Genomic DNA, 15,064 nt, shown 5'->3' with positions numbered 1-15,064 from the left:
CTGGGTAGATTCTATGTAATATCTTGAAAGACACTTCCTTAAGTTTGTTATTCATACAGTCTTTATCACAAAGCTTTCTCCAAAGTCCAAACACATCTAGATGAAGAGACAGAAACAGAGCTGTTCCTAATGTGTCCGTTAGCTTCGTGTCGGGTTGGTTGGCGTTGGGCGCCATCTTGTGGAGCAGCCGCCCTCCTGCATCGAGGTTATGGAGGTCGTTGTCCCCACGGTGAACAAACACGGTGAACAAACACAGTGGGACCTCAGTAAGTTCACTTATTTTAATAATTCCATCGAATAGCGACCCTCGTTTATGTAATAATATGTATGTTTCTAGACAAAACATCACAGTTTCTCACAGTCTGTACGACCAGGCATCTGTAACCGTCCTGTAACCGTTAGAGTTTAAATTAACTGACGTCATTAGAACAGGTCGCAGTGAGTCGGTACAGTAGCCCGGAGGCGCAGTCTAACTGCTGCAGAGTCCACTGATACTGCTGTGTTGTCGGTGACGTTTTGAGGTGGAGGACAATAACGTTTTTGTTAAGTGCGCCTGATCAAATCTCACCATTGTCAGGAGTCAGGACTCATAATCCTCTGGAGTGCCCGCAGGCAGCTTCACACACACCGGGGAGAGGATGAACCAGGAGGCCGCAGACCAGACCAGACAGGTGCGACCATGTTAACGGTGGGACCAGACTAGTTCCTGAAACAGGTTGACTTTACTGTCTTTCAGAGGCTCCAGACCAGAGGTCAGCAACCTTTACTATCAAAAGAGCCATGTTAGGCAAAAACAATAATAATAATAACACAGTTTATAGTCTAAGTATATAGTATATAAGTCTAATGCAGTGAGGGCCAACGTGCAAATGTACTACGGAGTATTAGGGCCACATTGAGGGTAAATAAAGTCATAATATTACAAGAAAAAAGTCGCAACTTTTCGAGAAAAAAAGTCGTATTACGAGAATAAAGTCATAACTTTATGAGAAAAAAATGTGTAATATTACGAGAATAAAGTTATAACTGCGAGAACATTTTTTTAATATTACGAGAATAAAGTCATTACTTCACGAGAAAAAAGTCGTAATATTACAAGAATAAAGTCATAACTTTATAGAAAAAATGTTGTAATTTTACGAGAATAAAGTCATAACTTTACGAGAAAAAGTTGTAATTTTACGAGAATAAAGTCATAACTTTACGAGAAAAAAAGTCGTAATATTACGAGAGTAAAGTCATAACTTTACGAGAAAAAAAGAAAATAACACGTATAAATGACTACTTTATAATATTATGACATTATTCTCATAATGTTACAACTTTTTTCCTCGTAAACCTTTAACTTTATTCTCGAAATCTCAGATTTTTTTTTTTCCCTCAATGTGGCCCTAATACTCTGTCGTACTGTCGTACCATAGACCTACAACAATGATAAATAAAAATTAAAATGTAAACAAAAAAGAGTTTTTCCATTTCCATTTTTAAAAATCCATAGGGAGCCACTGGAGAGGAGCTAATGTTGCTCCAGAGTCGCAGGTTGCAGACCCCTGCTCTAGTAGGTTCATGCAGTATAAATGTGTTATTTTTGCCTATTCTAAATTTATGTATTTGAATATTTCTGCATACTGGAGTCCCTAAACAGTCTTAGAATTACATAAATTGGGTATCACTGTAAAGCTGAGACTCTTGTGGATCCAATGAGCTCAACTGTATTCATGTGTGAAGATGTTAGTCCCCATATAAGACATTTCATTGTAGTGAGACCATTTTCTTTTTTTTCTTTTTTTTTTAAACCTGACCTCCCTGTATAAAATGACCTGTGGTGACCTCTAGGATAATCACAGCCTCATGAAACTTTACAGCCACAAACTAGAGACCTAGAGCATTCAGAGGATGGATGGCTTTACTAGGTATACTGACAATAAGGGGGTTTCTGAGCAGTTTACGCAACAGAAGGGCTCGCCAGCATTGCAGAAACCTTAAAATGTCAAATGTTCTTCAAGGTCTTGGTGTCTTAATGTGGTGTTTTGGAGGGATTATTGATCATTTTTATCAATTCTCGATTGGTAAAAAAAATGGTTAAATTTAGCACCAAACCAAATTTAAATAAGTAATGAATTCATTTTATGTTTATTTGTGATTTATGACTAGACCAGCTTGACACAAAGTGCTGAGCAGCATCTCAAATTAATCTTCAGGTTCCAGCTTTCAGATGATGTACACCACTTCTATGTGACATCTACTGTTGACCTGCTAGCTCCCCCTAAAGACCCCCTGTACCCCCTAAAAAGAGGGTTAACGCTCACACAGATTTGATTTAAAACAAAATTACAATCCCAGTTATCCCCAAATAAGACACCATTTTACTTTAGCTACTTATTATTTATTTTTTTATTTTGACGTGAAGGATGAAATTATTATGCCAAAGCTGAATGTCCGTGCTGTGTTTTCCTGGTTGATGTTATATGTTGGGTTTTTTTCCCTATTGCACTACTATAACATATTACTGTCACTCACAAGTGCTTTAACATTATTGTCATTTCTGTGTATGAAAAATTAATAAACAAAGTGCTTTTAAAAAAACTGAAGATTTAATCAAAACGTGACCTTTAGGAAAAACATACCAGTGGTTTTGTTAGTATTGAATCACCAAGTTGAGGTCACAGTTCATCCACTTTATGATCAGATTGCAAATCATTGGGTAGATATTGTTTCTAATAACTACAACACAAGAACCAAGTTTGTAGTTTAGGATTAAATTTGACCAGAAAATAAAAATAAAAAAGAGATAAGGAACTTATCCTTATAATAAACTCAAATGTAGGAGCATCATTGCGTGGGATTAAAAAAAGCTAAATGTATAGTAGCCTCGGTTGTTTTTAAATAAAATTAAGAGCATCATTTCCCATTTTTAAGGAAAAAAAAACAAACTTCTTTGGTTTATATTTTCATGTGATGAACACACTTTCCTCCCTCGATGTCACTCCATTTAGCCCCTGGTATAGTATGTTATTGCACACTTTGCTAATATATATAGTAGGTTATTCTATGTTTATAAATTTAGATTTTTTTTATGCTAATTGTAGTAGTCGGGTATATTTATAGTGTATTCCAATATTCTTTATATTTTGTATGCTATGGAGATATATCTCTAGTGTTGGTATAGTGTTGATCTATCTATCTACTGCAGCACATTTCCACTGAAAAAGAGAAAATACAGAAGCTACTAACTAAGCTGGTGATTACTAATGTATTTTTAAGCTTTTAGTCATTAGTTCATTCTTAATGTTGTGTAATACAACAACTTCTCTCCTCTGATTGTGTCACATTATTTTGAACTCTTTTCTAACTCTTAAGCAGCTAAGCCGTCCTGTAAGGAGTCTACATCAACCTGTGTGGCATTTGTAAATAGCTAAACAGCCTGTATGCTTTCTAAACACCCCCCCAAAGATCCAAAATAGGAATCTTTGTCTACTGTTTTCTGTTTTTCTACCCTTTTCTACTTTGCTGTAATTAAGACTTTGCACCCCTGTTTGAGACATAAGATTCCACCGACCGCGGATGCTTGGTAACGCGACCGTACACAAACTTCCCCTCTGTTTAAACATCATGTCGCTGAGCTGGTGCTGAATGCGTCTGTTTACCGGGCTTTGTTTAATTGACGTTGAATTGCCGGGGCTGACGTGGTAAACAATTAGGGGTGAAATTCTGTCGCTTTAGCCGCCACGAAGCAGCCCAAACAGATTCCGATCTTAACTCCGAGAGAACTGACTCATAAGAGCCTAATCCTGTTGATGGAAACAGAATCCCACCCGTGTCAAAACGGCCCGCTGCCCCCAGGTGCGGTAGCCACACAGGCCCTGGCTTGTCTCCCTTTATCACAGCTGATGAATTGAGAGGGCTCTTGGGCACACAGCCCAGGCTGTGGTGGTTTGGCTAATTAGAGAGCTTCTGTTTTCTCATAAATATCTATAGTGATGAAAATTAGGCAAATAAAGGCTGAAGTAACAGCCTGTGAAAGTGTTTGATGCAAATTCTGACTGTAGAGTGGACAATGCGTAGGCAAATCTGGGTGATGTGTGTCTTTACCAATGCAAAACTTTCCCAATTTTAAACATTTATATTTTGTTATAGCCTAACAGCCTGCAAAAGTGAGACTTTTATTGTGAAGAATCTACCAAATCTACCACTTTTCATTAAGTTAATTCACAAAAAAACACCGTCAGTGAACAGTAGAACATATCATGTGAGGTTTCTTTTTTCCGTAGTAATTTATGTGGAGTAACAACAGGTGTACAGAAACATACAAATAGAGCACAAATGTAAATGATTGTCCATCTATATTTTGGTATTTTTCCCACCCGACCCATTGCCGATGCAAAAAGGATAAAGAACAAAAAACTAAGTTAAATTAAATTAAAAAAAATAATAAGATAAAAAAATTAAATAATTAAAATAAATAATAAAATAAAAAAAAATAAAGTACACATTGACAGTAATGATAATTATAGGATTAATCCCAGACTACAGATACAATTTACTGGCTGTTAAACTTTACACGTGAGGTATTTTTTTGTTCTAAATTACCGATGGGACCCCATCATCGTTAATCAATACATTCAACTGCAGTTAAGGCACATTAGGCATCTGTTAAGTACAGTTTAACAGTCGATGATGAGATCAGGACTGACAGGTTATCTCTGTATCTTTTAGTGTCAGTGACATCTAGACAGCAAGGATGGCCCCGTAATCACATTGTCTTTGCTAAATCTTACTGATAGCTGTAAACAAAGGCTCATCTGATAAGCTGTCCTCCCTAATGGTAGATTTCACATTCAAGCAGATAAATAAGCCCTGGTTTTAAGCTGACATCTGTCTGCGTGTCTCCCAGTGCTCGCCAGATTGTTCATTTGTTAACTTTAAAGTTAAATTGTAATAAAGTAAATGTTCGTATCAGAGGAAGATAGATCCACTTAAGATTTTACCTATGAAATGCAAAGGAGACACAGGAAGAAAGAAAATATATAGCAGCAAGACAAGACGTGCCAAAACGCGTGCAATTTGCTTGAATGAATGAGAAATTCAAGTCGGTTGTGAACAACAAACTAGTTGTTTAGAGATTTGAACTTATTCTTTTGAAAAAAATAATTCTCATTTAAGAATTGAACCAAAGCGAATGAGAAAAACTGTAAGTTAATATGCTGTCTGTATTTCTGTCATTTAGAATTCGGTGAGTCACATGTGTCGACGTGATGCAGCTCCAGTCTCGTCTGCCGGTCGTTCTGGCCTCCTGCTGCGTCTGGAAACATTCAGATCAACTGTCGTCCCATGACATCGCAGCAGTGAGGTATATCAGCTGACTGACACACACTTCACATGACCCCCAAATCTGCTGAGGGGACTGACTGCTGTTGGAACCAGCAGATAAAGAAATAAAACAAACATAAATATCATCTAGTTATATTACAGATTCCAGCCATATGTACCAATCAAACAATGGTAACATCTAAAATACTGGGTATCCAGTCAAGCAGTTTGCTTCTGGGGAGTCTATTTAAAGTGCTGAAACTTTATGCCTCTGTTGGAGATGGCTGCTGTAAGAATGTTGCGTCTATTACGTGATCAGAAGCGTCGCTCTATATTTATCAAAATCATGGGGCTCACCAGAGGACACACAACATGGTGCTGCTGAGACTCTGGACTTCCTAGACCTTCACCTCCTGTAGACCAGCGTCACAGCCGAAGCAGGACAGGTAAGGAAACCTGCATGGATGTACAAGTACATACAGTATGCAGACAGCTAGAAGTACAGAGAAAGGTAATACTTCCTGTGATCCGATGATGTTTTCAGTTTACTGGCTTATTTTCAGTTGCTACCCTGAAGATTATTCTATTATATCAGATTAGATTAGATCATATTGCTAGAAATATTATAACAAGTTGTTGCATTGATTTTATTTTATTTTATTTTATTTTTTATTTTATTTTATTTTAAATTGTGCTGCAAAACTTGCTTAAAATTTAAATCAGCATGCTTGTTTTTTTATAGCATAAATGCATTTAGTAGTCAGTTGATTTAGTTATTTTGTGGCAGCTTGTGTTTTTGGTATTCATGCTTGCAATATGTTTATTTGGCGTTTATTCTGGAAAGATCTTTAATTTTATGATGCTAAAATTACCTGAAAGAAATACTTTAACCAGTCTTAAATAAAGCTCTTTTGATTGGTTTTTTTTGCAGGTTATATTGCACCCTCTAAGTCAAAATGGAGGACTTTGAATACAGCGTGGAGATCTGTGACCGTGACTGGGATTGCTTCTTTGCGGAGTGCGAAGAGTGCAACCTGCTTCCTCCTGCATTAGCAGGTGTGGATGACTCGGGGATGAGTGACATCGATGATATGGGGTCCATTCTTGCTGCGAGGGTTCAGAAAGTCGTCCCAACGGCAGGCTTTTCAGAGGCCGACCGCCCCATCGACGGCCCCCCGGACTGCGAGGGCTCTCCTGTGGAGCATTACCTCAGCAAACACGCCGTCGGCGGAATGGAGAGCGTGCTCTCGGGCAGCGAGGAGGACATACACCTGCAGTCTGTCAATATATTCTTTGAAAAGCTGAAAAATCTCACAGAGGCTGAGAGGCCCGCTGAGCCGAGCCAAGCGAGAGATGAGAAAAAAAGAGGAAGAGAGGCAATATGGGAGAAGGAGCAGTGTGGTGATGGGCAGCAAGCCAGCAGCACTTCTTTGCCAAAAAACATCCCCAAGTTAAACTCTCGGCCTGCCAGCTGTGAAACAGCAGTTGGCAACGAGACCGCGGAGCCTGTCGACACCATCAGCAACATAAACACAGTGAAAAAAGACGTGCCTGGTTCCAACATTTCCCCTGAACCTGCAGCCAGTAAGTTAGCGCTCAAGACCAACAAATCAACGTGCCCTGAGACGAGGTCATTCATCAGAGAGGAAGCCTGCACAGAAACCAGAGTAAATGAGGCAGCGCGACTGAATCAGTCTCATGCCTCACCGGAGGTGATTGTCTGCTCAGAAACAGCAACACCTCACACTGACAGAGCGATAACGGTGGAAATGTACGCACCTCTGGATGATAAGCGGGAAGATTCGTCAACACAAACTCTCAGTAAAAAGTGTAGCGCCGATTCATCAAGTAATCAAGAAATGGTGACGCACGTTAAAAGGGAGGAAGACCCTGACGTTTTACAGTCAGACGCAACACGCACAAACAAACCCGCGAGCCAACAATCGTCTCCGTCTGCCTCTGTCAAAAGAAAGAGAAGGAAAAAGAGGCGACTCAGTGTGGAGCCAGCTGAGAGTGTGCACGGATCTGAGAGGCAGGTTTTAGTCAAGCAGAGTGACTCAGAGGACGAACAGCGTGCTTGGAGAGGAGGTCTGTGTTTATCTGAGGATATTTATTTATCTTATTTACACGGACCACAAAAATATGCCTCTTTACCTTTATATTCAGCCGCCAGCAATCTCCCAGTGACGATGTCTGCTAAGGAGAGTAAAGTAAATTATCTTCCTCAATATTTACTAGAGAGCGTAGTCAGAAAGGGAAGCTCTAAAGGCTCGGCTGAAAATAATGCGACTAATGATAAGTCAGTAAACCCCCCGAGTCAAACCGATGACCGAGCAATGTCAGCACCAAACAACAGTGGTAATGTGGCAACACATTTACAGCCATGCAGCAAATCACATGTAGAAGAATCAACTGTTTCAATTCCTGACGGTGTAACTGGTAAATCAGACGTGGCCACAGAAACGGCAAACTGTGCAAGAAAGGACGCTCATCCAGGAGTCTCTATTATTTGTTGTGAAAATGAACAAAATCCAGAATCTCGTACGGCAGAGGTCAAATTGATAGGTATTTTACTGAGCGCAGAGTCAAATGATCCCGCAGTGGCAGTCAGCCAATGTGACAAACTATCCGCCGCTAAGTCGGTCCTGGCTGTAGAGGCTGGAAATTCTGGCAGAGACAACCACACACTGTGTTACAGAGAGGCTGAGTCCCAACAACAGCTGGAAATTGACTGTCAAGACACGGACCGATATAGATCTACGCTGGAAAAGAGTCACTTTCCGCTGTCTGCAAGCAGTTCTGACGCTCGCAACACAAAACACGAGCAATTAAAAACTGAAGTGGGCTGTGCCAAATTAGCATCAGGTACCAGCAACTCTCTGGCTCAAAGTCCCTCCGGCTCAGATGTAAATGTTACAGCACAGCAAACAGAACATCCTCTGGTGCCTCTCACATTATCCAAATTTAATGTTTTGCCAGAGAAAAACACAACAGGTGAGAGAAGTGAACTGGCAGCATCACAAATAATGGCTCTTCAAAGTGGGAACCCCTCTCTATCTGGTAAAATTCATCTAACGGGCAAAAGTCAAACCAATTCGTCCACGTCTGAAGACTTACTAACAAGTCCTTCACATATTACACCGGTGTCATCCTGCTGCAATCTGGACACAGAATCTGTCACGTCACTCTCAAATGGAAATATCACAGACGCATCAGGAAGTTCTTGTTTATCCGTCAATCAAAGTGATCTAGGAGAAAAAACATCGTTAATATTGGCAAAACATGAGGAAGGAGACGGCACATCTGAATCCAAAAGTCAGTCTGTGTCAACAGAGCCAAAATGTGATTCAGTGGTCGAAGCAGAAGACGTCATCACGGCATCTGAAGCAGAATGTAAACCAGATTCAAAACATTCCGTGTTCGCTATATCTTCTTTTTGGAGCGAGATGGAGAAGCTGACAATAAATGATATTCTGGGTTTACGAATGATCGGCAAAGCTGCGCCGCCCAGCTCCCTCCCGCCTTTACAGGAAAGCGAGGAGGCCGACATGTTCGCCATGACGGATTCAGGCTTTTTTACTCAACCCGATGAATCCAAGCCTGAACAAATCAACGAAGACACACCCAGCGATCCGATCTCTTTAGAATCAAGCTCAGGTTCTGTTTTAGCAGTCGATTCTCCCTCTTCAAGAGGTGTTACGTGGGAGAGTCTAGAGGCTGATATTTACCCTGAGAATATGATGTTGACGTCTGTTAGGGATATTTCTCAACCAATCCTCCCTGAAGGTGCTCAAAGAAATCTTTCTAAAAATGTAAGCGTGCACAATCTACACGCTCTGAAATCTTTGGGATACACAAGGAAAGGCCAAACTCTACAAACCGTAGACGAAGGAGAGTTACAAAAAGTAGAGTGTGTCACTGATGGACACACGCCTAAACGAGACAAAGACTTGGCTTCATTTTCAGACAGCTACAGAATCTCCCTCACAGATATATTTCAGTATCTCTTCAGGGGAAAGCAATCAATTCCCAATCAATCAATCCCCAGCGAATCAGCCACAGATGACATAATCAGCTACTATACTGATGGAAACTCTGTCCCTGAAACGTATGATCATTTCTTCTCAGAGTTTGACACCGAAAGCTTCTTCTACCCGCTTATCGCAGCAGAACATCCGACCAAAGACGAGCTGGTTCCTATCTTTTCCTGCTCTCGCTCAGCTAGTAGAAATCTGCAGTACCCCGAGGCGTACGATCACTTCTTTCCGTCCTCTTCGTCGTCTGATGAGTCTTCTGATGAAGAAGATGGCTGCGGTCCTGTGAGGGTGGTGACAAAGTTCAGCCATACATCGAGCGCATCTCAGATTTCTACAGACATATATGATAATTTCTTCACAGACAGCGACCTCAGACAGAATTTCTTTTGGAAACCCACACTCTCCTTCAGGAATATGGGTTTGACTAGATCTACAGTCCAGAAGCAGACTCTCTCAAGCCCTCTACCTGTGAGGCAAAGTGGCCGATCCCCTGGAATGAGGGTTCATCCTATAATTGCTCTGGGAAATCAAGACATGAGGTTTCCTGATCCACTTCTGGGGCTGCAGCCTCACAGATACGAGGACTTACAGATGGCTGTTTCAAATCCAAGTAAGTCATTGAAATAATGTAAAGTAGAAATATCTTCATACACCATCAATTTTGAGTGGTTTTGTGTAGGGATGTTAATAATTAACCTGCCGTGAAAACAACAATTGAGACGCATATTCCTAATGCGCTGTATACTTGTCCAAAGAATGCTCCTAAAACCTGAATAATATCGACATATCCCACGTCTTAAACGGAAAATGCTCCATTTGGAATAAGGACTAATTAAGAATATCCAAACGGAATATGCTGTTTGCATGACCCCTATCAAATTCAGAATATTGGCATATTTGGAATAATAGTGGAATATCAGTGTGCATGTAAACGTAGTCAGAGTTATAGTAATGCAATACTTTTTACAAGTCTTCTTCATGTGCAGTTGAGAAACACACAGAATGCTAGTTGTGCATTCATCCATTCTTTATACCCTCTAATCCTGATGAAGTGTATCCCAGTACGCACTGGGCGAGATGAGGCAGATGGGCTGACCCTCAGGGTCTGATTTTACAAAGACAGTCAGACTTCAGAGAGATTTTTTAATTCATAATTTGACAGCACTTTGCAGAGATAAAGATTTATTGGAACCGTTGAAGTTATGTTTTATGCAGCTATAAGGAATATCAAATGTGTTAGCAAACCGGATTTTCTTTTTCAGTAGTCAATAGTGTTGATTGTCACCATGGAAACACAACTCTTAGTTCAGTTCAACTTTTTAGGCTTAAAAATAGTGAATAATGTTAAACAACTCTAAATTGAATTAGATGATTCTAAGAACAAAATAAAGACTTGTTGTGAATCCAGGGTGGCTCCCGGTCCATCACAAAGCTAATGCTAATAGATTTATAGACTCTTTAATTATATATACTTATACCTTTTAAAAACTCTTTTTAATCAAACCTGTACATACTTCACTGCTGGATTTTAAAATAGTGTGTATTATGTCATGCTAGCTTTTTGGGAAGAATAAATAAATAAATAAATAAATAACGCTCCAAAGTTACTTTAAATTTTGGCGAGGAACAACTGGCATGGCCATTTTAAAAGGGGTCCCTTGACCTCTGACCTCAAGATATGTGAATGAAAACTCTGAGATGAACAAAGTGAAAACTATCTTGTCAGATAAAACACGTTGACAAACTGCATAATTTGCAGTTGAAAAAAGGTAATAAATCACAATATATATTATCAAAATACTACTCAAAATATCCTATCGTGGGGTCTCTGGTGATTCCCACCCCGACTAATAATGTATTCGGCCTCTTTCAGTGAAGCTCTTTGTGTTTTCCTCTCTCGTGGACGGTTGTAATGTCGGATATGTCATCCACTCAGTCAGCTGTTACAGTCCGGGCATCGTCTGTCGGGACGGACTCTCTTAACCTCAGCTGTCTGATGACACCGACTGGACTGCAGGCACGTAGCGGTGGAAACCAAGAGGAGAGGTTGTACGTGATAACTTGACTTCACTCAATGGGCGTCCTCTAAGCTCCGTGTAGAGCGCTGTAGTTTGTTTGGCGGTGAAGGAAAATGAAAATACCTCGACTTTCTTTATGTCAATCCTTCTCCTTAAACTTCCACAATTAAGATAATAACTTAGAAGCTACTAATATAGCGCCTAATGTTCAGCAGTTGCCTGTGAGGATTATCTTCAAGGCCACTCAAGTCATAATTTCAGATATCAGTAGCATCAAGCAGCCTTGCACGTTAGCAGACCAGTAATCTGTGCAGGTTTGGGGATTTGACCGGGTCACAGTGTGACAGAACAGGAAGCTCCAACATATTATTGGGGGCTTGTGCTCAGCTGTTGGTGAGTTAGTGCCAATTATTATACCCCTGACCTCTCACTGGACTCCTCTGTGGATTGTTTTCGTCATTCTATGTGTCACACTTAATGATTTAAGATGTTTTCTATAACACTCTGTCACTTTCTTCGAAGGGTTGGATGCTTCCCTGCTGCCTCTCAGACAGTCAGACATGTGTCTGGTTTGTATTGCGTTTGCTTCGTGGGTGCTGAAGACGGCAAACCCACAGGTTGGAGATACCTGGAAGGCTGGTATGTGTGTTAATATATAGTATTTAATGTACATTAAAAAGCAAGATTTGTAGGTTTTCTGTTATATTGAATATTTTTTAAAGACTGAAATAACAAAGCAGTTGCTTATTCGGTCACTGTGTTTCTATTCATGTTACATTTGACTTTGAATTTCATGTCGATATCAGTTAATTTCAGCTTTTTAAGGAGTGTTCGGACTCTGTCTGTTAATTATGTAAAAATGTGTCTCCCTGTAAATATTTAGGTAAAATCAACAAAGCACTGACACAAAATCAACCTCAAGAAAAAGTGAACTTTATATGAATAGATAAATTCAATGCTGCGTTGCAAAGTCTCTTGAGATGACGGCGTATTAGGGCCTTTGTAGGTAAAAAAAAAAAGCCGGGGTAGGGGTGTAATGTTCAGAGAAAAAACTCAAAAAAAAAGATTTACAAGAAAAAAAATTGGATATTCTCTGAGATTAAAGGGGTAAATTTACAAGATTATAAAGTCATAAATTTGCAAGAAAAAATAAATAAATAGTGGGTTATTTTTGTTTAGGAACCACATCGCTTCACTTTGCAAGGTAGGATAAACCTCATCACACTTATGCCACAGATAAACACTGCAGTAACGTGAACTGCAAAATGCAAAATAATATTATTATCATTATATATATATATATATATATATAGGCCTACATTCTGTATTGTAGCGGACTCTCCATTCATCCATTCTCATCTATGTATTCGGGGCCGGGTCGCGGGGGTAGCAGGCTAAGCAGGATATTCCAGACGTCCCTCTCCACAGCAAACTATTAGGACATAATTCACTATAATCTGTGGTTCAACACAAGCAGTTATGTTATGTGACTTTTCTGTGTTGTTTTCCCTTCGCAGTGAGACGTCAAAACGTCAGTGTGTAACTATGGTAACACAGTGTGTCTTTTAACAGTTGTTTTTTAGTGTTAGCTGTGCTGAAATAAAAGGCACACGCCTTTGTGTATTCAAAAGTAGAAGTTGTTCCTTTAACTTCTATAATACTAGTACTTATGTTCATAAAAGAACACATTAAGAACACAGTTTTTTCTTGTGAATTTATGACTAATCTTTTTTTGTTATACCTACAATGGCCCTAATACGCTGTCGTACGTGAGTAACTTGATGACTCACTTTTAATATCTACTCTCACACAGTTCTGCTGGCGAATGTAAGCGCCCTGTCAGCCATCCGATACCTGCGCAAATACGTCAAGATGGAGGCGGCAGCCAGCGAGAAGAAATTGAATTACACCGCCTCATCTGATTCTTGATGTCACTGCCTCTAAATACGTCACGCCTAAAGGGAAACATTCTTCATGAACACCGGATATGAGCCAGTGACAGACCTCAGTGCTTCCATGAATTTGTGAAATGTTTGATGTGCTGTAACATGTTTGTATTACGTATTTGCACTTTAATTGCTTCATAGATCTTAAGCTTTATCGATTTCTCCATTGAATGGAAATAGAAAAGGACATTTGTTTTACTTCTTGCTGGATTAATTTGTCTGACATTTTGACCTGTAACGTCTGAAAACATTCATATATATAAAACGACCAAAGGCAAGACGAGACGTGTATTTATGAGAAAGAAAGCTTTAGACAATAAGGTTTCAGTGTGTGCGTACTGAAGGATTAGAGGCAGGTTTACTCAGAACTGTACAGAGTTGAGATGTTAGATGGACATGTGATAAATGGATTAACTTGTTTAGGATGGTTTGTTTCCATTCCATTCATTTAGCAGATGCTTTTATACAAAACTACTGTGTTAAAAAATATTTCCAATAACAATAATTAAACATATTTTACAAAATATTCCTCTATTCAGCATCTATTTTTAATGCTTTACAAAATGGCAATTTAACAAACCACCCTGACAAAAGTATAATTCATTTTGGGGGACTGTATTCTGTGCCAGTATCAGTTTTGTAATTTATGAATGGCATTTTATGTTGATGATTTTGTAGATGAATGTACAGTATTTTGTCATGACGATTGTTCTCTGTGAGATGTTGATGTATTTCAGTTTAACAACAGTAAACGGTTTCTCTGAGATGTGTGCGGTCTCTTTGTTTTTCCAAACGCACTCACACCTGAAGATGAAACTTTTCAAACACTAGAGGGTGCTGTAAGCTCATGTAAGAACCTGGACTTGCCTTTCCTCTTCAAGAATCATACTGATTTTTCTCCAGCAGATGGCAAAGTTGAGCTATAAAGTGTCCTGCCATTGAGATGTTACAGTGTTCTCACAGCACAAACACTAAACTGATTAGATTTAATTTACAGTTCATGTCACGACTGGATGCATTTCAAATTCTCACTGATTCCCTCTCGGGGGCTCTACGGTAATCATTGTTTTAATCTTTGTTCTGCTATGTTATGAGCCATCCAGACCTCTCAGGTCATCTGGATCAGGTCTGCTTAGTGTCCCCAGAGTCAGAACTAAACATGCAGAAGCAGCGTTCAGTTTTTATGCACCAAATATTTGGAACAAACTCCCAGAAAACTGCAGGACGGCTCCAACTCTCAGTTCTTTTAAATTAAAGCTTAAAACTTTCTTGTTTGCTGCTGCCTTTTATTAAACCAAATAATTATCTTATACTGCACTATAACTTTTACTCTTGTGTGTTATACTATATTTTCTAATCTTTAACGTTTTTATGTTTTTATGACTGTTTTAATTATGTCTTAATGTTCTTTTGCACTTTGTCGCAATGTTCTTAAATGTTTGTGTAAACAATAAGTAAGGGATAATGTACAGCGAGCCGGTCATTGTTGTGAAATAAACCGCGACAGGGCGCTGCCGCAGGTCTCTCATCGCCCTGAAGGGGTTTATTTCACAACAATGACCCGCTAGCTGTACATTATCCCGCTTATTACACGGCTACTTACTCAAGAAATCAATAATTTGACATAAAAACGGTCCGCCAGGGTCCGACATCAGAACTGCGCCCATAGCAACGGTCTGTTATACATAGCAACGGTCTGTTATACATAGCAACGGTCTGCTATAAAGAAATAACACACTGTAGAACGTTGTGA

General features: G+C 39.5%; 1 protein-coding gene across 4 annotated transcripts in view; it reads left to right on the top strand.

The window, feature by feature from the left end:
* The first annotated feature begins 288 nt into the window (after positions 1-288).
* noc2l (NOC2-like nucleolar associated transcriptional repressor) overlaps positions 289-15,064 on the top strand; it is a 95,771-nt gene continuing 80,995 nt past the window's right edge. The window contains exons 1-5 of one of the 4 annotated variants that reach the window (XM_037771365.1): positions 289-688; positions 5,228-5,350; positions 6,242-9,957; positions 11,888-12,004; positions 13,179-14,075. In XM_037771365.1, coding sequence (XP_037627293.1) covers positions 6,267-9,957; positions 11,888-12,004; positions 13,179-13,294 — 3,924 coding nt within the window. In that variant the 5' untranslated portion in view covers positions 289-688; positions 5,228-5,350; positions 6,242-6,266 and the 3' untranslated portion in view covers positions 13,295-14,075. Of the gene's footprint in view, positions 689-5,227; positions 5,351-5,670; positions 5,757-6,241; positions 9,958-11,887; positions 12,005-13,178; positions 14,076-15,064 lie in introns of those variants that run through there. The other 3 variants (XM_037771364.1, XM_037771367.1, XM_037771366.1) reach the window with 3 other exon arrangements.

This window comes from Sebastes umbrosus, chromosome 6 (genome assembly GCF_015220745.1).
Source record: "Sebastes umbrosus isolate fSebUmb1 chromosome 6, fSebUmb1.pri, whole genome shotgun sequence".
NCBI classification, from domain to species: domain Eukaryota; kingdom Metazoa; phylum Chordata; class Actinopteri; order Perciformes; family Sebastidae; genus Sebastes; species Sebastes umbrosus.
This window is presented reverse-complemented; position numbering and strand designations above follow the sequence as displayed.